Source organism: Pleuronectes platessa, chromosome 24 (assembly GCF_947347685.1).
Source record: "Pleuronectes platessa chromosome 24, fPlePla1.1, whole genome shotgun sequence".
Classification (NCBI taxonomy): domain Eukaryota; kingdom Metazoa; phylum Chordata; class Actinopteri; order Pleuronectiformes; family Pleuronectidae; genus Pleuronectes; species Pleuronectes platessa.
The window spans coordinates 2,672,515-2,694,886 of record NC_070649.1 but is presented as its reverse complement, the minus strand read 5'-3'; the positions used below and the strand labels follow the sequence as shown (position 1 = coordinate 2,694,886).

The 22,372-nt window shown below is 45.3% G+C and overlaps 2 protein-coding genes across 2 annotated transcripts in view; one reads left to right on the top strand and one right to left on the bottom strand.

Annotated features, from left to right (window-relative positions):
* Positions 1 to 793: 793 nt before the first annotated feature.
* stk24b (serine/threonine kinase 24b (STE20 homolog, yeast)) lies at positions 794 to 8,807 on the bottom strand. The gene is made up of 11 exons (XM_053417556.1): positions 8,040 to 8,807; positions 5,890 to 6,120; positions 5,513 to 5,569; positions 5,169 to 5,277; positions 4,700 to 4,857; positions 4,328 to 4,513; positions 4,092 to 4,240; positions 3,856 to 3,979; positions 3,516 to 3,584; positions 3,001 to 3,137; positions 794 to 2,777 (listed from the first exon to the last, which is right to left on the bottom strand). The coding sequence occupies exons 1-11, from the start codon at positions 8,079 to 8,081 to the stop codon at positions 2,744 to 2,746; spliced, it is 1,296 nt and encodes a 431-aa protein (XP_053273531.1). The 5' UTR covers positions 8,082 to 8,807; the 3' UTR covers positions 794 to 2,743.
* LOC128431280 (sodium-driven chloride bicarbonate exchanger) overlaps positions 8,101 to 22,372 on the top strand; it is a 28,930-nt gene continuing 14,658 nt past the window's right edge. The window contains exons 1-4 of the mRNA XM_053417554.1: positions 8,101 to 8,909; positions 10,383 to 10,483; positions 11,964 to 11,993; positions 20,967 to 21,048. Of these exons, the coding sequence (XP_053273529.1) occupies positions 10,436 to 10,483; positions 11,964 to 11,993; positions 20,967 to 21,048 (160 nt within the window). The 5' untranslated portion in view covers positions 8,101 to 8,909; positions 10,383 to 10,435. The remainder of the gene's footprint in view (positions 8,910 to 10,382; positions 10,484 to 11,963; positions 11,994 to 20,966; positions 21,049 to 22,372) is intronic.

The following is a 22,372-nucleotide window of genomic DNA, read 5'->3' as shown; positions in this document are numbered from 1 at the left end:
CCTGGCTCACTACTGATTATTAATTTTCCATCATGCTGTTGTAAATTACTTTTTATGATTATTTCTTTTTGTTTTGCATCTTAATGTGAAACCATTCCAACATTTTTATTTATTTCCAAGCACAGTGTGTTGTATGTATTGTAATATACTGTCACTATTTTGTATGCATGACCTTATCACATGCTTCAGGTTAAAATCTAAGTCTGAAATGTCTGTCGTTCCCCTAAGGAGAAAAACACCCATACTCGTGTTGTTGGTAAATATTTATATCAGCGGTAGTTTTGTAAAAACTATGTAATGGCTTGATTTCAAATAAATTTCCTTTTCCTTGTACAAACCCTTTTGTTATTATGTGAAAAATATCACAAACATATTGTTTGTGTTTAATGATAACATTTTTTTTTTTTAAAGATTATTTTTTGGCATTTTATGCTTTTATTGATAGTTTTTAGAGACAGAGTTGAAATGGGGCAGAGAGGGGAGTGACATGCAGAGAACGACCGCGGGCTGGAATCGAACCCGGGTCCGCTGCTGGCCGAGGCCCATGGGGGGGACGCCCTACCAACCGAGCTAAGGGCGCCCCCCTTTACTGATAACATTTGATGACTGGCAGTAAAAGTGCAGCCGAGGCTCATGGGAATTATTAACGTGTCACGCTCACAGGGGCGGCGTAATAATCCGTAATAATCCGCCATAACAATAATGAATGTCTCTGCCAATCCAGCAAGTACCTGAAATCTATAAAAAAATAAAATGTCCTCATGGAGTTAGAAGAAAAGGAAAAACATGCAGGTTCTGTTACCATTAGATCTTTATTTCTCATGTCACTTTGAAAGCTTACAAGGAGCTTACATTTAACTTGGGAATTCTCAAATGACACAAGCAAAGATTATATACAGTACTATAAACTGTCAGCTATGATAAAGGAGACCAAATGTACACATTTTTGTAGTTATTTTGCCGTAGCATATGTTTTTCTGTAAGGTATAGATATTTTTTGCCGATATCCATAAAGCATTCCATATTTCCATACTTAACTCTTTGCAGTTATAAAAATATCAGATATTTCTTAATTTCTTTCAATCCCTGTGTTGACAAGTGCGTCTTGATGCAACTCCTCAACATTATTGCTGCGTTAGCACAGTAGTAAAATTCTGGAACTCTTAAGTAAACATGTATAGTAAAACATGGCTATTAGCAACTTTTTTCGTTTTGTGGTTCTTTTTTCCTCCTCTTACAGTTTTTCTTTAAATACTCGACACACTTTCAAAGTGCAAAAAAAACTGATCTGTAACTTAGGAGGAAAAAAAGGTGCAAATCATACTACAAACATCTGGTGAAAGCGTAAAAGAGGACATGGCACTTCTCTAGCATGGCGTGGAAGTCAGAGCACGCACGTCTGGAGCGAGGGATCTGGATGGCGTTGGTTTCTGCAGCTTGGCGTGTCCTGATATACGGTTTAGTTTGGCCATGAGCGAGTGTCATGATGTGATTGCCGGCGGCGGTCCTCAGCCCTCACTTTAGCTTTGCAAGTAATTTAACGGAAAAATAATACTTCACATGATATCACCATTTGAACCATAGTGGTTCCTGTGTTATTAAGAGCCGCTGCTGACTCGTCAACCTTCATCTTTGTCCTGAACAATTTAAAAACTGACTTAAATTGTCTAAACATCAGCACAGGAAGGAGCTCCCCTCCCCGACTACAAAGACTAAGGAAAAGTTTCTGCCTCTAAACAAAATCAGCTTAGTATCCGAGTTAGTTCAATGATTCAGCAGGTGATTGAAATGAGAGATCGGAGCTCGGTCACACCCGAGAGAAAACACTGATGAATACTGAACTGAGTCTCACTCAACGACGAGTAAATAAAAAGAGTGTGATGAAATGCCAGAACATAGATGTGTGTGTGTGTATGTGTGTGTTTGTGTATTTTATAAAGGCAAGGCATTTTCTGTTCCGTCGGAGTAACTCTTGAAATCTTTAAATATCTACTTTTAAACATTATCAATATCAACAAAATGTGCATGACCATTTTGTACACAGTGATTCATTTCCCGCAATGACGACTTGTAATCATGTACAGCATGGCGACACCCTCCCTCCCCATCCTCCTCCTCGCATTGCCTCGCAGGACAAAGTCCACTTAAAGCACTTTACCTGAGGTTTCATTAAGAATGCTGCAATTTGCCTAAACAGGGAGTCTTACATACGCAAGAGCACACATGCACGCACGCACACTCGCAGACGCACACACGCAGCTTGCACACTGATATCCCTGCAGGTTCATCAAGCATGCTTTCAGAGGTTCTGGGGATATGACGCCTGCATTCAGAAGGGGACTCCAAGTCTTGTCTGGGGTTTTGGGGGGAGATCTTCGGCTCCTTGCTGAGCAAACTCTGAGTCCAGAGCCCAGAGTCCGACTTGGCTGTTGTCGGTTTTTCCCCGCGGGTTGAGCCGACCTTTGAGTCACAGCCAAATCCACGAGGGGGGGGTTCTGCTGCCCCCCCTCTCTTAAGAGGCAAAAAGAAGCTCTCCAAAGTATCTTCCGCTTCAGAGTTCAGTCATTTTTTTCTTTTTTTTTTTACAGGCTGGGGTTGGTGGCCCCCTCCCCACACTCGGGAGTTGAAACATGGTCAACTGGTTTTGAATGCGTTGACCCCCTGACTTTAAACCCTCTGAACTGGCTGTGGTGTTGGGGGGGGTGGGCCTGGGAGAGCAGGGCGGGTAGCAGAGAGCGAATCACTATGGGGAGGAGGACGTTCTGCTTGTAGAGAAACTGCAGGAAGACGAGACAGGAATGGCAGAGATCAGTAAATTCTGTCTGCAACTCAAACTAAACAAATGCTAGATCTGTTTTAGGAAATCAGATGAATATCAGAGTATATCAGAGTAAATCGAGAGCTAAAAGAAGCCACAGGATGCAGGACAGATGCCGACCTGGCGTTATTGTTATTGGACAAGTCAGGCATTATTAAACTGGGTCAGAGTGGGACTGTTACCTCTGCAGCCTGTGGACCATGTGGGCCACCAGGGAGTCGGAGATGCTGGGGTAGGACTCCTCAGCCAGCAGGATGGCCTCCCTCAGTTCGTCCAGGACCATGGGGTTCCCGTTCACCTGCTCCTGTCTCGCCTTCAGCTGAGAGCGGGGAGAAGGTAGATTGGATCAAGCATTTCATGGAAAATGTTCAGTCACCAATGCAAGAGAGAACAGGAAATACAGCCTCTAATCAGACCAGTCACCCATGAATTAGTTCAGTGTTGGGGAATGAAACCATTTACATATTGTTCTGAGCCTGTGGACTTTCCAGGACCCCCTGCAGTCCATCGACCCAGTTTTAACTACTCAAACTAACCCAAAAATATAAGCAGTGAAAGCAGCCTCAGGTCAGTTCAGGCACAGACTACACCCTCGGAAAACTCCACTCTGAGTCTTTCCAACGTAGAGAAGTCATGAGTGTAAACAAGACTAATCTGTGGCAAGCCCTGTTGTTTGTTACCACATGTAGCTCCTTACCTCAGCTAATGCAGGAGAGATGACTGTGGCCAGGCTCTGTGAATAAGGCCTCTTTGGAATGTCTTTCGTCTGTGGACCAAACAGAGAGATGTGAGATCAGGAGAGAGGGAGTGGGAGTAACACAGCTTCACCTTGGGGGGGGGGGGGGGGGGGGGGGAGTCTTTTAAGAGCACAGCTGGCAGCTTTCCCCAAATAACATCCCACCATCTTATCATGGGTTAGTTCTTAACGTGGGATGAGGACGGCTTTTGCGTTTCTGAAATGTTTGACACAAACAACAAGACACGGGTTTGTCCCGTTCTACTGTCCACCTCGGACGGGAGACAAGCATTGGTCTCACCTGGTCTGCGGCCCCCGACTGGCCCTCCCCATTCTGCAGCTTCTTGGGGTTCTTCTCTCGGATGGTGAAGATCCAGTCGTCACTGCCAAAGTCGTTCCCTCCCGACGCCTGGCCATCCTGCTCTCTGATTGGACAGATACCAAACAGGAAAGCACTAAGTGGAGCGCAATACAATGCAGACACGACCCGTAGGATCGACAGAGGGATGGATTAGGATTCTGAAAACAGCAACTTACGAGTCCGACTCGTCAGAACTGGACTCTGCGGTTCGAGACTGCTCGGCCTTCCACCTCTTGTACTTGTCCACCAGCTCAGTCAGGTACGAGGTCTTCTTCGCATGGCGAACAATCAGCTTATGCTTCAACAGCTCTTTGGCAGTTGGTCTCTGTGGAAGAGAAGACACTGAGTCAGGGGAAAAGAGTGTGAAAGCCTGTGCAGAGTAAATAGTCACATCTGCAGAGTAAACACTTACAAAACTGGGCTCTTTATTGAGACAGGCCTCGATAAACTCCTTGAGCGGTTTGCTGTAGTTTCCCTCCAGTGTCGGCGGGTTGTTCTTTGGGATGAGGAATAAAACCTTCATGGGATGGAGCTCGGAGTGAGGCGGCTCGCCTTTCGCCAGCTCGATGGCCGTGATGCCTAGAGACCAGATGTCCGCCTGGAATGCAAAGGGAGACACTGTGATAATTTTACTACTTCATTTTCTTCCCTGGACTCCCAGCAGAGATCCTCTTTCATGGGTCTAGCAGTGTTTCCATACTTCTCTGTTCTAGGAGCTGGAGAACTCTGGAGAAGCTGTATCGAGGTGTAGGGGATGAATAAACATCAAGGGCTTTGAACGTACCTTAAAATCGTAGGCCGACTGCTTGATGACCTCGGGTGCCATCCAGAAGGGCGTGCCGACGAAGGTGTTGCGTTTGATCTGGGTGTCGGTGAGCTGGCCGGCCACGCCGAAGTCTGCCAGCTTCACCTCCCCTTGCTCGGACAGCAGCACATTGGCAGCTGCAGGGGGGGGAGGACAGACAGTGTGATTCGACTCAGACTAGACACTGAGCGAGAAGCTTCCCTACGTCTTCAGTCACTTCTGTCAAAGCCGATTATCTGCTTCGCCCATTTATTTAATAAACAGGGAAACAACCGTCAAAAGCCTTTTAGTGCTCGCCTCAACTCCCCACTGACACACAGGCTACACAATGAATGAAACCCTGAGTGGACTTCAATGCCATTAACGTGTTATGTGATATTGGTGTGATGCCATTTAGTCAGCTGAAACCTGTGTCCTCTAACAGCTGCACTCTCTGTCCGTCGGCTACCTTTGATATCCCGGTGGATTTTCTTCTCCGAGTGCAGATACTCCAGGCCCTTCAGGATCTCCCTCAGGATGGTGGCGATTTGGGTCTCGTCCAAAGCTCCGGGCTCCATCTTCAGGACAAATACAAATGGTGAGCTGTGGCTGTTGGCTAAGGCCAAAGATAACAATACTACTTTTGTTCAGATTCAAAACAGGAGGCACACAGATGTACAAACAAAATAGGAATATGCAAGTTGGAAGTATTTTGGGCCTTGTTAGACGTTTTCTGATGTGTCATTAAACTAGTTTACATGAGTAGGAAGAAGTACAGAGCTTAGAACAAGAGTAGCTCTGTGAATCACTTACCAAGTCTAATGCTGAGCCTCCTCCTAGATACTCCATAATGATCCATAACTTAGAGTCCTGGAACAGTGGAGACAGAGACAGAAGAGAATGAGCTGTGATGAGCGCAAGGCCGTCATTAAGGGCTCTGGTGCATTCGCAGCTCGTTCATTAACGGGGTTACTGGCTTACTGCTGGGTGTCAAGAGCCGGGATGCAGGTTATAATGTCAGGGGTGGGGGGAGGGGGTCGGTGGGCGTCTAAAGCCATCTGAAGCTAATCCTGTTTTTAATTTAGGATTATTCAGGGACAAGCGTGGGTAGAAAGAGAGAAATCCTTTTAAGTGTCACTAAATCTGATGACTTGGAGGTTTGGTTTACTGGGTAAAATAACAAAGATCACCTTCAGGTAGGAGCCGTAGTACTTGGTGACAAAGGGGCTGTCGCACTGGCTCAGCACCGTGATCTCCTGCTGGATGTCTTCGATCTCGTCCTCGGCCTCCTCCAGGTCGATGACCTTGATGGCCACCACTTTCTGCGTGCGGTTGTCGATGCCTTTGAACACCTCGCCGAACGAACCCTTGCCAATGCGCTCCAGCTTGGTGAACAGCTCCTCCGGGTCCGCTTTGGTATTCTGGCGGTGATGGGGAGGGGGAACAAAGCAGGGAGGAAAGGGAAGGAGGGGGTTTAAAAAAAAAGAGGAAAGAAACAGAAATAAAAAAGGAATGTTTGAAAGGAAATGAATGTCGGGGAGTAAATAGGAAACGCCAGCAGGGGGCCATTCTTACAGGATACATTAATTCACTCATTGCGACACCTTGTGTTTTTGTACAGAAAACGACACAGGAGAATGAAAGGGAAAGAGCGTAATAACATGCGGATTAAAAAAGAATTTAAATAACACAAAACATGTGTCTGAATTACATTGTAGTGCTTCAGTATCCAGCTGTATCTTTGGGGTTTATCGTCCTTTTCCAGCCTGTTTCGCTTATTCAAATTGAAGATATATGCCAGTATATTGATTAGTCTATTAAATGTCTAATGTCTTGTGATTTCCTATCAACTGCCTAAAATTTGTCCAAATTAAATGTGGAATATTGCCCGACTCCTCTCCTGTGCTGTGCAGTCTGACAAAGGACCTCTGGATTTGTATTTCCAACTTTTCAGGGGTAGCACAGTGCATGTGTGTATATCTGAGCTTGGAATGAAAAAACCTAATCATACGCCGCAGGAAGTGAAGTGAAATGACTTAACTCTCCAGAGGCCGTTCTGTGGGAAACACAAGAGCGGTCGCTGACAAAAACAACTTGCTTTTATGACCTCTTCTGAGCAGGGAGAGGGTCGATACGTCTGTTTGGAGCTCACAGAAAAACAGCCTTCTTACAAAAGAAGGGATCCTTGTGTCACCAGAGGAGATTGTGTAATTTCCTTGAAATAGATTCGTGAGGAAAGTGTGGTGCAGAGCAGATGAAGAGGTGATAAAGGGATGAGTTATTCAATCAAACAGAGAGATGCTTTGTTGGGAGCAGGAGGGGGGGAAACTGGAACAAGAGCCTCTGGTCAATACTGACTCCTGCTGCAAAATTACAATATGCATTGTTGGAGTTGGACCTGTATTAAATCAATGTTTGCATTGAATTAACAAGCAACAACTTTGATTCCCCTCGCCTCAGTGTCCTGTACTTACCTCCGCACAGGATGTTTTGTTTTCCTCTGCACTCTTTATCTGCTCGTTAGCAGGATTACGCATAAAACTACAGGATGGATCACCTCAGTACTTGGTGGAGAGACAGCAAAACCTTGTAATCTAAATGGAGTGACACCCTCAGTGTGTGTCTGCAGTTTATCTCGTCTCCAGCAGGTTCTCTCCAGATTCTGCATCTGCACTTCCAGACCAGATAAGCCTGCCACAAGCAGGCCCAGGGAATACAATGTGATGCATTGAAGCAGTTTACATTAGGAGCAGTTATCAGCTCTACTTATCTATGCAACACAATTACTCCCTATGGGCACCATCCTAAAGATGGCAGGCGAGAAACGAGGCTCATGTGTGCACCATAGATTCTACCTCTTTTTAAATATACACTCACATCTGTTGTACCATAATTTGACTTATTCCTATGCTCTTGTGTTTGACACTCTTTGTTTTGTGTGATACTGGATGCCTGAATTGTTCTGAGTTTCTTTCCTTCACTTGGCACAATTCATAATTCACCTTATTCTCAGGTATTTCTATATATGCCCCTGGACTTTCCTTCTACCTGAGAACCATGAAAGTAAAGATGTTGAATCTCTCCACAGGGGATCTGCAGAGCTCTGCTGCCTTCAAGGGATGGAGGAAATATCTGAACCGTGCTTCTCCCTTCCTCTCTCGACAAGACGTGGCATTAGATTGCAAATTATAGTCGTTGTGATCCCATGAGTAGAGACAACATGTCCTGCATCTGCAGCTTGGAGAAGTGCGCAGTGCACGAACCCAAACCAGGAGGGAAGGAGGGGACATTTTGTTCCGGCACTGACCTCCACTACAAGCCCCACACACAGCCGTCTTACCTGCATCCCTGGCAGGTGTCCCTGGACGGGAGAATGGGCCATGGTGCTGCTGCTGCCTGGATGTGCGCCTTGTCCGGCGGCCGCAGCGCTGAGCTCCTTCCCGGCTTCACCTCTGTGTACAGTCCCGCTGAATGTCAGCAACCCTCCAGGACCAGTTTACTCAGAACCGTAGGGAGGTGGTGCTTTGAGGTGAAGGAAATGTCCTCCACACACACCGGAGCTCCTTCTCCTGCGTCGGAACAACCCACGTCCCCCAAAAAACAGCTGAGCAAGCTAACGGGCTGCTGCTAGCTAATGCTAACCCTGGAGAAATCCGCAATGTTAGCTTGTTAACCGATGCTATGCCTTAGCTAGCGGGTTGAATCCAAACTCAGGGGAAACATGCTGCTGCAGTAAAGTCCACTTTGCAGAAACGAGGAGCCAACAACAGATGTTTTATCCCAATGAGCCAAACTGTCCCTTTCTGCACGCGGATTCTCTGGCTGACGGGCTTGTCAGCTAGCTAGCATGGTTAGCTCGCTTGCTAGCCGACCTGACGAACGTTGTCAGCGGACGGACTGGGAGCTGGATCCGCCTGCATGCCGCAGATGTCAGCCACGGAGCGGATGCTTGGGTGCAGCGATCCCCCCGCGGTTTATTCTTCACTTTGCACCGACTCGTCTCCGGCTACAGCTCCGGCATCCGCGCCGAGGATCGCCCGCCAGTGTTGTTGTTTCCCCCCTCTCACTTTCGTCCCGTACTCTCGGCCATCTTGTCGGTGCCCGTGACGCCAGGCTGGGCGGATCCGGATCCGGATCAACAACAACACCCCGACCCCTCTTCTCCTCCAGGTGATGGAGCTGGAGTCAGGTGGAGCCAAGTGATCTCCAGGTGAGCGTCTAATTCTGCAGAGCCACACTAAACAACACAGCTACATGTGAGCTGGGGATTTAGTCCAGTCAGTGACAAAGTGTTATACATAAACTATATATTATAAAGCTATTAAATCAAATTGTTATATTTTGCATGAACGCCTCTTGGATGCCATGCAGCATTGCATGACATATCTGGACTCATGATTTACCTCAGGCCAGGCAGTTTTATTTATAAAGCACATTTCAAACATAAAGGTAGATCCAAGCTCCTGCATGAAGTACAAAATCTGTATAAAATGTTAAAAAAAAGAAAGCTGAAGGAGTAAACTAATATAAATACAAACATATAGGTATGTGTAAAATAAGAAATAGTTATCAGAAACTTTATTACAATTAACTACAGATCAATAAAACAACATCAATATTTGGAATAGATAAAATATAAATGTCATTCACAGCAATTTAACAAGCTCAATAAATTGTATATCTAGTATATACTGCAGAAAGTACAGGCTGCTATTTGAGTTAAGCTCAGTTTAAAAGGTAAAATAAAATATAATTTGTTGAGAAAATCACAAAATTCATATGAGCAAAAATATAAGATCTCCCAGCCCTGCACTACAGCATGTTCTCTCTCATAGCCAGTAACATTCCTCTAATATGATATTGCTTGTCCATGCATGAAGATAATACATTAACATTTGGAGTATCAGCCTAAACTACATGTTTTCAGATTTTCCAGTTTGCATTGCAGCTGCATTTGGAGTGACGTTTCTCCACTGTGACCACAAGAGGGCGCCAGAGCACCAAGTTGTCCAGCAGCATCACCGCATGACGTAGAGGCCGATTCCGGGCCAACGCCGGTGCAGCATCGCGTGCTGCGGCGCTGGAATAATGATGGGACGCTTAGGAGAGCATTATAGGAGCATCTAATATCCCACAGTATCATGCAATACACATTTATATCCGAGGCCTGAGTACAGTACCTGAACCTGTGCATGCATGGTGCAGGCGAGAGGTGGAGAGAATCCACATGCATGACTCAAACAAGATATTGCGAAGGTACTGCTGCAGGATTGCGTTAAGGATCTGACTCAAGGTACAATACAACAAAGAGATTCTGCAGGAAATGATAAATATAACGACACCACATGAAAAAACAGATCACAATCACAACACTCACTCACAATAACATACACATACATACGCCTGTGTGTGTCTTAACGAATACATATGTATGCAGGAGTGTGTGCGCGCAACCCTGAGCGCCTCCTCATCATAACCGCGTCCACGGCACAACGCGTGTACAGTGAGAAGCACTAGCTCCCTCCTCCATGCGTAAATTATGTAGGGCAGGACGGGAATGCATTGTACCTCCATTCCATTTGAGAAAAACCCGGCCGGTGAATGTGAGCAGAACCAAAAAAGGGGGAATTCAAATCTGACAAAGCCACCTTCGTCTTCTTCCTCCTCTTCTTCGTTTTGACAGAGGCGGAGTGGCGCATCACGACCTGTCTATTGTGAAGCCAAGGAGAAGAAAAGATGGACATCACGGACCAAGGAGCCCAAATGGAGCCGCTCTTACCAACGGTAAGGCAACACACTCACACCTTTCACGTTCATCTACTGTTGAATCAGAAACTGAGCCTTTATGGAATTCCTCTTTAGAATAAAGCACGCACAGTTTGAATGGAAGGGTCCCAACCATGTAGCTGGGATTCATTTCAATACATGCATTTCAAGATGTGCCTCATTCTGACGGCTTCTGTGTCGCCAGGACATCACAAAGGATGTTGCGCACCAAAAATTGACAAAATGGATCTTTTCACCGAGTGCACTGTTCATATACTGCTCACTACAAACGCCTACGCCTTCTACCTGGAGCCATCAGTGATGTACTAGAGCTGGTTAAAATCTCAAATATAGTCCATGCACTGTCTGAACAGTTTAATATCTATAGCAGCCAAATCATATGGTTTATCAGTCGACCAAGTTTTTATTTCCTTTATGTAACCTGCTGAGGATTCAGTGCTGCAGGTACAAGATGTTGAGATGAGATCACGAGGAGACAAGACAAGAGAGATCTATGTCTAATCAGATGTAATGAGATCACTATCGTTATCATCATTGTTTATTCCAGTATTTCCATCATCTCAAGTGCAGACCTGTGACACAAGCATCCCAGAGAAAGACTTATACTGAGGCAAACAGTGTAATCCCTCCAGTGTGGCATCAGGTTGTATCACCTACAAGAAGAGTACAACAGGGCTCAAACAACATCTGAGCCCACGAGCATCACATCTCAAGCACCACACACTGAGCCACTTGAGGGCAGACCCTCCTGTGGTCAGCTTCCCCTCTTTAGCATTCAGGTGTGACTGTGAGAGAAGGAAATCAGAAAAGCATATCCAGTGCCTTGGATGCACCAGGGATGCCACAGGAGGAAGATGAGAAATATGGTTTCACCACGTTTGAACGCAGCCATTTCTCTGGAGGCAGATCAATACTCTGCCTCTATTTGTGGACGTGTTACACGAGGACTCATTTTCCATACAGCAACAGCAGCAGCAGCAGCAGCCAGTGAGAGCTGGTGTCAGGAGCTCATGTGTTGGCCGTGCTGTTTCCTCTGCAGTCTAGATGCAGTGTGGTCTGCTTCCCTGTCACTGTAAGACATTGCTGCACCCCCCCCCCCTCCCCCCCACAAACATCCTTCTGCCTGCGCAACAAGCAAATGCGTTGCCATGGTTTGTGTATGAGAGTGTGTATGGGCATGTGAGGTGTTCGTAAGGTGAGAATCTCAGGGTCTTCACACTACACAACATGGATAAAACAACTAGTGTGCCCCATTCTAGCCAGTTACCAGGTTCCCAAGGTCAGGCGTCAGAGTAAGTTACATTTACAGCAGGAAGGCCTGAACCTGAATGCATCATTGCTGTATCTCTGAGCTGCCTTCCAGTTCAGACAGCTTACTGGTTTACTCTATGCTTCAGAATCTGTCATGACAGTCATACACCAACACGCCTCACTTTTTGTCCCATTCACTAATTTCCTGATGTTCTTCGACTTGCAGGAACAAAGTTCCCAAGAAAATGCAGATGTGGTGAGTAGATTTCTTCACTTGGTCTATAGCCTGCAAAAAAAGGTCACATTGATTTGCTGGGAAATAACAATGATAACTCAATTTAATGCACACAAGATAAAATCATAAAAAATAAATAATAGTTAAAGTAATAAAATAGGAAAGAATAATATAGAGGAGGTCATAAAAAGGCACAGACTGTGTAGAGGTGAAACTTAAATAGTGATCTTACTTTCTATACTTTTAGCAAAATCATACTTCTACCACCTTCTGGGGAAAAATGTACTTCACAGTATATGTTTATTTTACAGCTATAGTTAATTTGCAGATGGAGATTCTTGTTGTCTTCTAAAGTACTTAAATAGATATAACTTGTTGATAATCTGTCTCAATGTTAACTTAATAGTTTGAAGGCAGGAGTAGTTTTTCAGTTTTGTTTTGGTCCTTTTGTTAAGTAAAGGATCTAAATAATTTTTCTAGCTGAAGTTTTCCAGCTCAGGACAAGATGGTGTATATTCTCTTAACGTTTAAAGGGCTTCCGTACGAATTCGTAATAAGTCGATAAATAATTAAAAGTGAAAAGTGAAAGACACAGAGGCAGATAGCAGGCCGGTTGCTCTAGTTTCCTGATTGATTCCGATGGAAAAAGCCTGATTTCATTCGGCTTCTATAATCAATAATTTACAGTAACATTGCACAACTCTATTTGGCTTGTATCTTTAATCAAGCAGCTTGTTAGGCTTTCAGAGCACAATGGCTGCTGGTGTTGCTGTGCATCCAGCAGGCTGTGAACAGGATGAATAAATAATAAAAGATGATGGGAATTAAGTGGAGTTCAGGCTTTGAAAAGCTCACAGGGTCTGAGAGTAAGCAGAGGCCTGAGAGGAGTTCTGATGCATGCATATCGTCTGACAAAATATTGCTTATGCAACCGTGGGCCGTGAGCCAGACTGAGGACAAGACCGAGCAAATGTCTGCCACTGACCAAACTGTGAATCTTCTTCTTGTTCCGGGTCAGAGTTTGACACTAGATCTGGATTTGTTCAGAAAAAGTATATAATTTGATCAATGCTTTGTTTATTTCACGCTAGTATGAAAAGATGATGAATCTGACCTGTAGGATTTTGTCCATGCAATAGTGTATAGTCATGAAACAATCATTAATTTACTGATACTACATATCTTATGCTAGTAGTAGTAGCAAGTCGTAATATTTTTACGGATTTCATATAATTTGAGCCTGGATTTGAATTGAATAGATTTAAAGAGCAGCTTGCCGCTGCTCCCAGGACTTGTCTTTGGTGACTGTATATACACTATCGTATATTTGCCTCTGTGTTGATCTCGACTGTCAAACACATCATAAGGAGAACGTAAGTGGCCCCCGGTCCTGGATGTGACTCGGACCTGACTGCCGTGGTCCTAATTACAACCCTGACATAAGAGCAGGCGCTCTGCCAGGCTGCCTGTTAGAGCTGGTTGAGTGGCCGGGTCAGAGAAGATCAGCGAGGACAGACGGAGGAAGTCTGCTGGAGTTGCCCGGTTGCTTGCTCTCTTGAGCGTGGTGTTCTTGGATCAGTGTGAAATCTCTGTTTGAGATCGGTGATCACACTGTGCAGGCAGGATGCCTCCCCACCACAGCTAGGAGCCTGGACCGGCTGTGTTCCTCTCCACGGTTAATTATAGCCGTGTCAGTGGAGGAGATTGAAGAGGACATGGAGGTAGGTAGAGCGAGAGAGGGAGAGTGGGAGACACAGATGGTGAGGTGGGAGAGAGAGGATAAATTAGATTGTGCAAATATTGTGTGAATATCTCAAATAAGCCACCAAGACATGCTCAATGTAATTAGCAGTCATATCAGGCAATGCAGCAGAAATAGTGTAGCTGCTTGTTCCTGTGTAGAGCACACCATGTCTCCATCACACTTTTACTGACAAAGCACAACTGCCAGAGCTGCTCCTTTTCCTCAGGTAGATTCTGCAGACTCACACACAAATAGACGCACACACTTAAAGATACACTAACCCTGCTCCTTCCACTTGAAGTTTGTGGTGAGCACAGTCAGCTTTAAGGTTAGCAGGGGCTCTGTGAAGCCCCTCATACAAGAAGATGTTGGTCTGACTCCCTGCCCCGACCCAAGGCATCGCTTAGGTAACAGAGCCACAGAGCTCAGCAGAGCAGAACTGTGCATGGCACAGCATCAGTGATGTCACAGCTCTAATCTCTCTGGGGGGATTGGCGGATGGACGCTTGTCAGAAACAATTGATGCTACCCTGGATGAGAGTCGTGGGAGGCAGAGGGAGAGACGGAGGCTGAGGCAGAGCCGGAGCTGTGCTGAGCTCCCTGCTCGTGGTTTTTATGCTGCGCCTGTGGTGCTTTCGGAGCGAGGTTGCCGGCACACTCCAGCAGGGGATGGATGAGCTGAGGGGAGGGGGCTGAGGAGTGGATAGGGTTTGACTTGCGAGCTCCACAGACAAGCTGACTCTGTCTTTCTTCGCTATTCTCTCTTACTCTTCGCACACAATCCCAGACGCATTCTCTGAGCTCAGACTTGGGCTCCGGCCCTGAGCCTTAGCCTCTCATCTTACCACTGCGCTAACACAAGGGGAGTTAGCGGGCATCCTGCCCCAACCTTTAGGAGACACCATGCTTTCAGTGGACCATGCTAAAGGATATAATTATCAGGTAGGTAACTTTAACTTTGCACTCAAACGTATTCAGTCTGCAGGAGGGTGAGCATTTTTTGGACTTTCTTGAAATTAAAATAGTTATTAGTTCAGCACCAGTGACTTTACTCGATATTGGCATCAAGCATCATCATGCATTTGTTTCTGGTTGAGTTTCAGACTCATTATGCATTATTACTGTGCCGTAGAAGATAAACTGGGAGGTAAACAATATTTACTGGAAAAGAAGCTTGCATGTGATCCCTTACGTTTTATTTCTAGACCGTCTTCGTCATTTTAATGCATGTATAGATATCAGGCTGTGTGAGGGTTGGCTCCTGTGCTGCAGAGACGCCAGTTGTGCTGCAATGCAAAGGTCCCGAGGAGGTTGGCTGACAGATGGGACTGTCTCTCTGGGGTCAGAGTGGAGCTTACCCCCGCTGCACTGACCCCGGTGATCTCTGAGGGACAACTGGGTGAACAAAAGCCAGGGACACCGGATTTGTTGGTCACATGTAAAGAATCTTTTCTTTTTGTGCTTTTGGGACATGCAGAGAGTTCGCCAACTGTCTTGAATTCCCCAAAAACATCTTGCCCTCCCTGTCTGTTTCGCTTTTTCTAATCTCCCTTTGTCCGACAAGGTTATAGAGAGGCGATGATGTAGAGATGATCCCCGGGTACTGTACTTTGCATATTCTTCCCTGTGATGCTGCCGATGCTGATCCCGCTGCCATTGCCACGGTAACAATGGCCATCTGTAGGGATGAAAACCGCGACAACAGAGGCAGACAGCCAATCAGAATGCTTGTACAACTGCTGATAATCTTCTCTCTTAGCTGGCTGCAAGCTATAGAACCATTCTGCCTCTTAGCTCATGTGGAAAGTCCAGTAAAGCAGATTGAAAGTAAACAGATTTACATTAAGACCCACTCTAGTGGATTTAGCATGAAACGCCACGTGCATGTGGAGAATGAACGTAACTTACACCATCCAATCGAATATGATTTTTAGCTCACACCTCCTGGCCTAGATCTCACCGCATAGTGATGTAAACATCCATCATCCCTGCTGTTGTGAAAACCTCAGGAGAGATCCCTGCAGAACATAGAAACCAGGTCACCTATCTGCTTCCCACTGCGAGATATGATAGTGGACACAGATTCCTGGAGAGGAGCTTGGGAGAATCAATAGGCCTGTGATTTATCCTGGCCAAGAAAATGGAATACAAGCCAGTGTTGACACTTGAAGACAACCTCTGTGTTGTTTTATAGGAGGCTAGGCAGGAAGAATAACATCACTGGACAGTTCATACACCCTGACGGGGTTGAGTTTGCTGAAGTTATTTTTCCATTATGCCTTTTGTTTTCATTCCCATGCACTGGTAGAAATCCGACGGTTACACTCGAGTTTTACTTTCATTTTTGTTTTGGACTGAGCCTCATTCCACATTGGAATCGCTGGATCTCTGACGCTGGAAGCCAAAGCTCTGGTTTCTGTTTACATCAATTTACCAGGCTCTTGAGTCTGTGCCTCCTGAGTCATAAACGTGAAGCTGTAATGATTCTGTCAGTTTACTTGAATTCATAATTAGGATTTTCAAAGGATCGGCTTGTAAAGTCACCTCTCCTAATTTGCCACATACTCAAATTTCAAGCAATATTGTGGCATAAACCTGTTTCACTTCACTTCAGTCATGTTTACATTTACAAAGTAAAGCCAACATACTTTAATATATCAGTTGAGAGCAGCCATTGAGACAATGTTATCTGATTGTTACCCAAACATGGCACCATACTTGATTCATTTAGCCAAAAGTGGCACAGTAATCAAGAGTGAACTGATAGACTTTCAATTCACCCTCTCAGTCACCTAACGTTGACTGTGGGAAATATTAGGTAGACTTTATTGTCCAGAAATCAAGAGTACAAGCAGCTCTGACTTTATAAGACCCTCACTGGCTCCAAAAAGCCCCTGTCCTTCATACTCCACATCCACTTTACAGCTGTAGGAGACATTATGCAACTGGTTTCACTGGTAACTCAGACTTCATCTGTAAAACCAGGGGAGTGCTCCTTCAAATGAAAATGATGTCTCAGGTCATTACAAGTACAGTGGTCAGTACAGTAGCTCCTCGCTGTGCACTGCTGTGACAAGCCGGTTTACAGTGGCACACTCGTTTTGAGGTTCACAGCTGTGGCAGGGTGGTCTGCACGTGAGGGAACTCTGACTGGGCCGTCACTTTGGGAGATACTCAGCCGAGTGGCATGCGCTCATAACTCTATCATCACACAGGGGTCAGAGTCGTGCAAGAAACTGGAACAAGCTGGAACCGGAACATGCTGTGGACGAGGTTTAGAGATGTGAGGTGGAGAGATTCTCAGGATGATGGAATTGCATCGTCTGAGTTCAGACGGGTCACTTTCACTGTTGGCTGGGTTTATTTTGGGACTGAAGGTCTATCAAGTGTACAGAATCATGCTGCAGGTACAGTGTCCTTTTTCCAATGACAGGTCAGGAACATCAGTAGCTCTGACCGCAGTTGGTAGGATTTGTATGTGCACAAAGACAGCATGTTCTATTGTTCTATTGCTTTCCCACAGGATGTTATTTTGTTCTGGTCACCTTCAGTCACCAGATGTGTTCACAAAAGCTCAGTTTGGGTGAGGGCCGGCGGTCCGGAGATACTGAGGACACGGTGGCTTTGTTGGACATTTTAGGGAAATCACTCAATCCAAAAACTCATTAGGCAGAGTGGTCGGGGCTCGGACCACACGTGCAGCTCTCTGAGGCGTGGATCAGGGGCTCAGAGGTGTCAGATGAGTCCGTTTAGAAATGGGCCCAGTGTGTGAGCTGTAATGCATTACTTGGTAAAACACTGCAGTAATGTGATTACTTTTCCAGGAAGCAATAGTATAAGGGATTTTTATAGTTTAATTTAAGAGCTGCAGGACAGCCAGTAAATTGTAGGACTGTCTTAGTATTTAACCACAATTCCTTTTCCCCTTGTTCCCTCCAGAAACCGTGACTGCTTCTATAAAGTTTAAGGGTCTGAATATTTTGCTAATGAAATCTTCAACTCAATTAAGGGTTTACCAAATGTGTTGAAACCCCCTCTTGTAAAACCCTGGGCAAAGAACACTGATGCTACTGCAGGATATTGACGTTAAAGCAGAATGTGCCTTGAATTAAAATGAGATGAAGCCTTTGTCTTGAAGGTCACGATGCCCTTCTCACCATCACTGCACAAATGCAGGCGCTGTGCTCACACACAAGAACACACGTGCACGATGTAACATAACAGTGTGTGACATTAAAGCATCCCCTGCTCTTGGGTTCATGACAGGCCCGGAGCCTTTTGCTCTCGTCCTCTGTGTGCTGCTCATTCATCCACACGGCTCCTCCCCATCACACCACGCTCCCTGCAGACGAGCTGTGTGCATTAACATGCCTATGCATGATGTGTGACACACCACAGCTTCCTTTGTATCGAATCGGTACATATACATAGTTTGTGTAGCACTAGTGTAAGTACACATAGAAACAAATCAATTACCTGTAAAGGAAAGAGGATTTATAATGAAAAAGCACTTCAAGGTGAACATGTGTAGAAGTCATTTACGTTCATGTGTCTATTCATCATGCCTGGTCACATGTCTGCCCCTCCTCCACCTCTCCCATCCTGACTCCCCTGGAGTCTTAGTCACATGCTTGCTGCTCCCGTTCGCCCTGAAGCCTTCCTCACCAACCAGCGGACCAACCGAGAAACAACTGATTTAATTCACTCGCCGCAGTGCATGCAGGGCCCTCCATCGCTGATCCCGTGGTTAGAGACAAGGTTTTATCCCGCCATAAAGGCTGGCAGATTAATCTCAACCCAGATTGGTAAGCCTGGGATGTGGCTCTCTGGGCTGGTCTGGGGTCAGCAACATGAGGTGGAGGAACCAGTGTCTATAAATAGACGTAGGGACCTGCAGGCGGGAGATTCTGGCTCATCTGTCATGCTGAGCAGGGTAAAGCCTTGTTTGGGACCAAACAGAGAGGTGCACGGTATCAGGCTTAGAAATATCAGATATCACATTATTTCTAAAAAAAAATTGTAACTGAAGATATAGAAAAAGAAACAGAGAGGTAGCCATTAGGGAAAAAGAGGTATATTTTATTCTGCTACATTCACAGTTTTCAAGATAACTCCTCATTCGTTGTTTGTTGTTAACAATCATGCGTTTGTAGAGAGAGGGGGCGAAAGGCGTAAGGATGTCATGCACAATAATGTCTGCATCAGTGAATAGCAGAATATAGCGTGCACATGGCAGACAATTGATTTCTGGCCTATTCCTGCAGAATATGCAGGAACAATGTCAAAATAATTGAATGTGTGTCCCTTGTAAATTGTCATCACACAATCGCACATAATAATTATTTATCATGACAACAAATGAAGCGTTGAAATTGAGGAAACACAATGTGAAATACAAAATCAACAGTGGCAGTGGAGAGTTACATATAAAAATTAGACTTAAGTCGATAAGCCTGTTGTCCTGGTGCATGCTGGGAGGCTTTCCTCACAGGATGCTACAGCATTTAAATGTAATTGTCTGTGATGTTGTTTATTGCTGTGACAATTGTCTCTACATTAGGCCACTAGAATCCAGAGATTTGTGTTGAGCTTTCTGGGGTTGTTTCTTTATGTGGATGTACTGTATGTACAAGCTGCCTGTCTGTTAGTCTATTTATCAGTATGTGATGATAAACATGCACTCATGTGTATTCTCTTGCTCATCCGGACAGTTCTAAAGCATCGGACAGCAGAGCGGTGGCAGGATGCAGGATGGACATCAGAGGCTGCACGCTGTCCTAATTCAGTTGCAACAGTGGTTTTCAAAGCCTCATCCTGTTGCCATCTGGTTGTTTTCTCCTTATTGGAGCTTTGGACTGAGCACTATCTGAATCTAGTTGTGTGTAGTACTACAAACAGGGAGACACTGTGTGTTGCTGAGGCCGAGGGAGTTTCCCTGGGGACCTGCACGGTCAACCAGCGGTGCCAGCCCCTCAGTCCTCTCCCAGGCTTGTCACAGACACTCACTAGCATCTGCGGTCACGGCCACGAGGGCAGATTCTAGAGTTCTAGACATTTTCCTGTTGTTGTGAACACGTCAGATCTGCACAATCTCCTGCTGCGCTCTTCATATGTGAAAGACAAACTCTGGAAAATGCCTGGACCCACCAATCCTGAACCTTTTCAGGTCTGAACACAGCAACGAGACAATGTCAGTCTCTCTGATTTCCATTAACCGCCTACCAGGGGAAAACTAGGGAACATCTGTCTTAAGAGAGTTGATGCTGAATCCTCAAGTGGCTCAGTGTGTGTGTGGTCGCATGTTCTCTACGAGGGACTGAATGTAATGTCCCTGTATACAGTAAGCCCATCATGTCGGCTCTCAGCATCTGTCCACACACTCCTGTGATACGCTGGCTTGTTTCTCACGTGTTTGTTCATGTGTGCGTCTGCGCGTGTGTGTGAGAGACTTTGTCGTACCACCAGTTGCTTAATCACAATGGATCAGAGATTGGAGGCCAGTGTCAGCGTTAAGCCTCATATGTTAGCCCTCAGATTATCATGTGCGTGACTATTAATTATTCTATTAATTACAAATTTGAAGAGCCACGTGTTGTCAAAGACGAGTCCCTCTTTCTTTTAATGTGAATGCTATTTACAGTGTGAACTAACCAGGAACAGCACTATGTTGCACTGGTCAGCTCCAGTCTTTGTTCCCTGCACTCGACACATCCATGTGCATCGCTCTCCCTCCAGACAAACCCGACTTGGCGGAGATTTGGGAGGCGAAGCGTTTACCTCCAGGCTCACGCACAAACAAGAGTTCTTGTTGGAGCCATGACTCGAAAACTGTGTAATCTGCCACTCAGCAGATGAGCGTGGCCTTCTCACGTCGTGATTGGCTGCCTTTTGTTGCCATGGTGGCAGTCGATGGAAGTTAGCCTTGTAATGCTGAGTTTCTGTTTGTGTGTGTGTGTGTGATATTTTTTTGTGTGCGTGTGTGTTTTTGTGTGCTCATTCAGGACATGTCCTCACAGCGAGGAGAAGGGGGGCGGGGCAGTTTCCTCTTATGTAATGACAGATGATAAAATACTCACATTGACTGTTGGCACTGGTGACTCATGTGGTTCATGTATTAACTCTATATATGTTGCGAGTGTGTTTGTCTCTCTGTGTTTGTGTGTTTGTGCTTAGTAACAGCCTCCTCTCTCTCTCTCTCTCTCTCTCTCTCTCTCTCTCTCTCTCTCTGTGTTTGTGTCCCCCCCCCATAGAGAACTGATGAGGAGGCGGTGGTGGACCGCGGGGGCACACGCTCCATGCTCAACACCAACTTTGAGAAAGAAGAGCTTGAAGGTAAAACCCACCAAGTGATTTTTACTTTATTGAGTTTAGACACGTTGTTAGAATTGCAAAGTTGAAGGACACACAATCTCCAACAGTTGTGGATCCCATGTTTCTCACAATGTAAGATCTAGGGCAAAAAATATCACTTTTAAACCCTATGAAAGGTGAAGGTGACTCAGAAGGATGCATTAGCATTTTTTTAATCAATGCATAATCTCCTCTTCTATTGTGGGTAGTATGTAGAGGGGGGTATGTCCTAGTATGACCTTGCTTTTTGGGAAAGGCATTTTGGGAAACTAATTATTACTGAAGCCATTATCACTCCTTCTCATATAATACACTGACAACAAGGCAAAGGTGTCACTCTGGTTCTGACTCGGGGTGAGATGGGTGCTTTCATCCCCAGGACACTAATCGTTTGTCAATGGTTTCCATAATGACTAGTCTGATGTGCAGGAGATGGACCATGCGGTTGTCAGAGGGTTAAAAAAGAGACAGCAAAAGTGGTTTTGAAGAATAAAGTCCTTCGCACATCAACAGTGCAAAATAGTGAATAATTTGGAGTGGAATTTTGCCTGGGCCGAGTGGAAGCCGCTTAAATGTGGCAGTAGAGGAGAAGAGAAAAGACATGCCATCAGCAGTATGATGGCCTGGAGGAGGAGTGCTATTTTTGTAGAGTCCTCCACTCATGATTCGTGCCTCATGAACTCGGCTCCGCTACCTTATTGTTCCTGTCCGCAGGAATGGGCCTTTTATTGTTAAATTCATTTGCAAAGTCAGTCTCTCCTCCTCCCTCTCGTCCACCGTACATAATTTACCAGGTGCTAACAGCAATTTGCTCCGGATGGTCGCTTCCACTGCAGGACAGGCTCTGACAGAGTGAGACACACTCCCTTACTACAAATGTGTTTTGACATTTTTCCATTACGCTACCGTAAACCCCACTTAACCTTCATCCTGGATTTCTTTTGGCGAAGGACTCTGCATCAGCGACTGTCTTTACAGATGTCACTGGGCTCTGAGGGGATTTCCTACTATTATGTCTCTGCATTGCTCAAATCTGGTTAGTGAGCCATGATGCGATTAGTGACGTCTCCAAGCTGGTGAAAACAATTTAAGGTATTCACATATCTTTTCCCCTTAGACTCAAATTAACTTAGACACGACATCCTTGATTGAATTATATTTTATTTTATATTTTGTACCACATATTCTTAGGGTAGAATAACGTTATATTTCAAGTCTTATATAGCATTTAATTAGTAAAAAGTAATGATATTTCGAGAAATACTTAAGTATAACTTCACAAAATGCTCCACATTCCTCATTTAAC

Excerpts from the sequence above, each read along its gene's own strand:
- stk24b (XM_053417556.1), bottom strand. The coding sequence starts at position 8,081 with ATGGCCCATTCTCCCGTCCAGGGACACCTGCCAGGGATGCAG. Across the intron at positions 4,858-5,168 it reads AATCCACCGGGATATCAAAG|CTGCCAATGTGCTGCTGTCC; the intron begins GTAGCCGACGGA and ends CCCCCCCTGCAG. Across the intron at positions 3,138-3,515 it reads TCTCTCCTGCATTAGCTGAG|CTGAAGGCGAGACAGGAGCA; the intron begins GTAAGGAGCTAC and ends CCCCGCTCTCAG.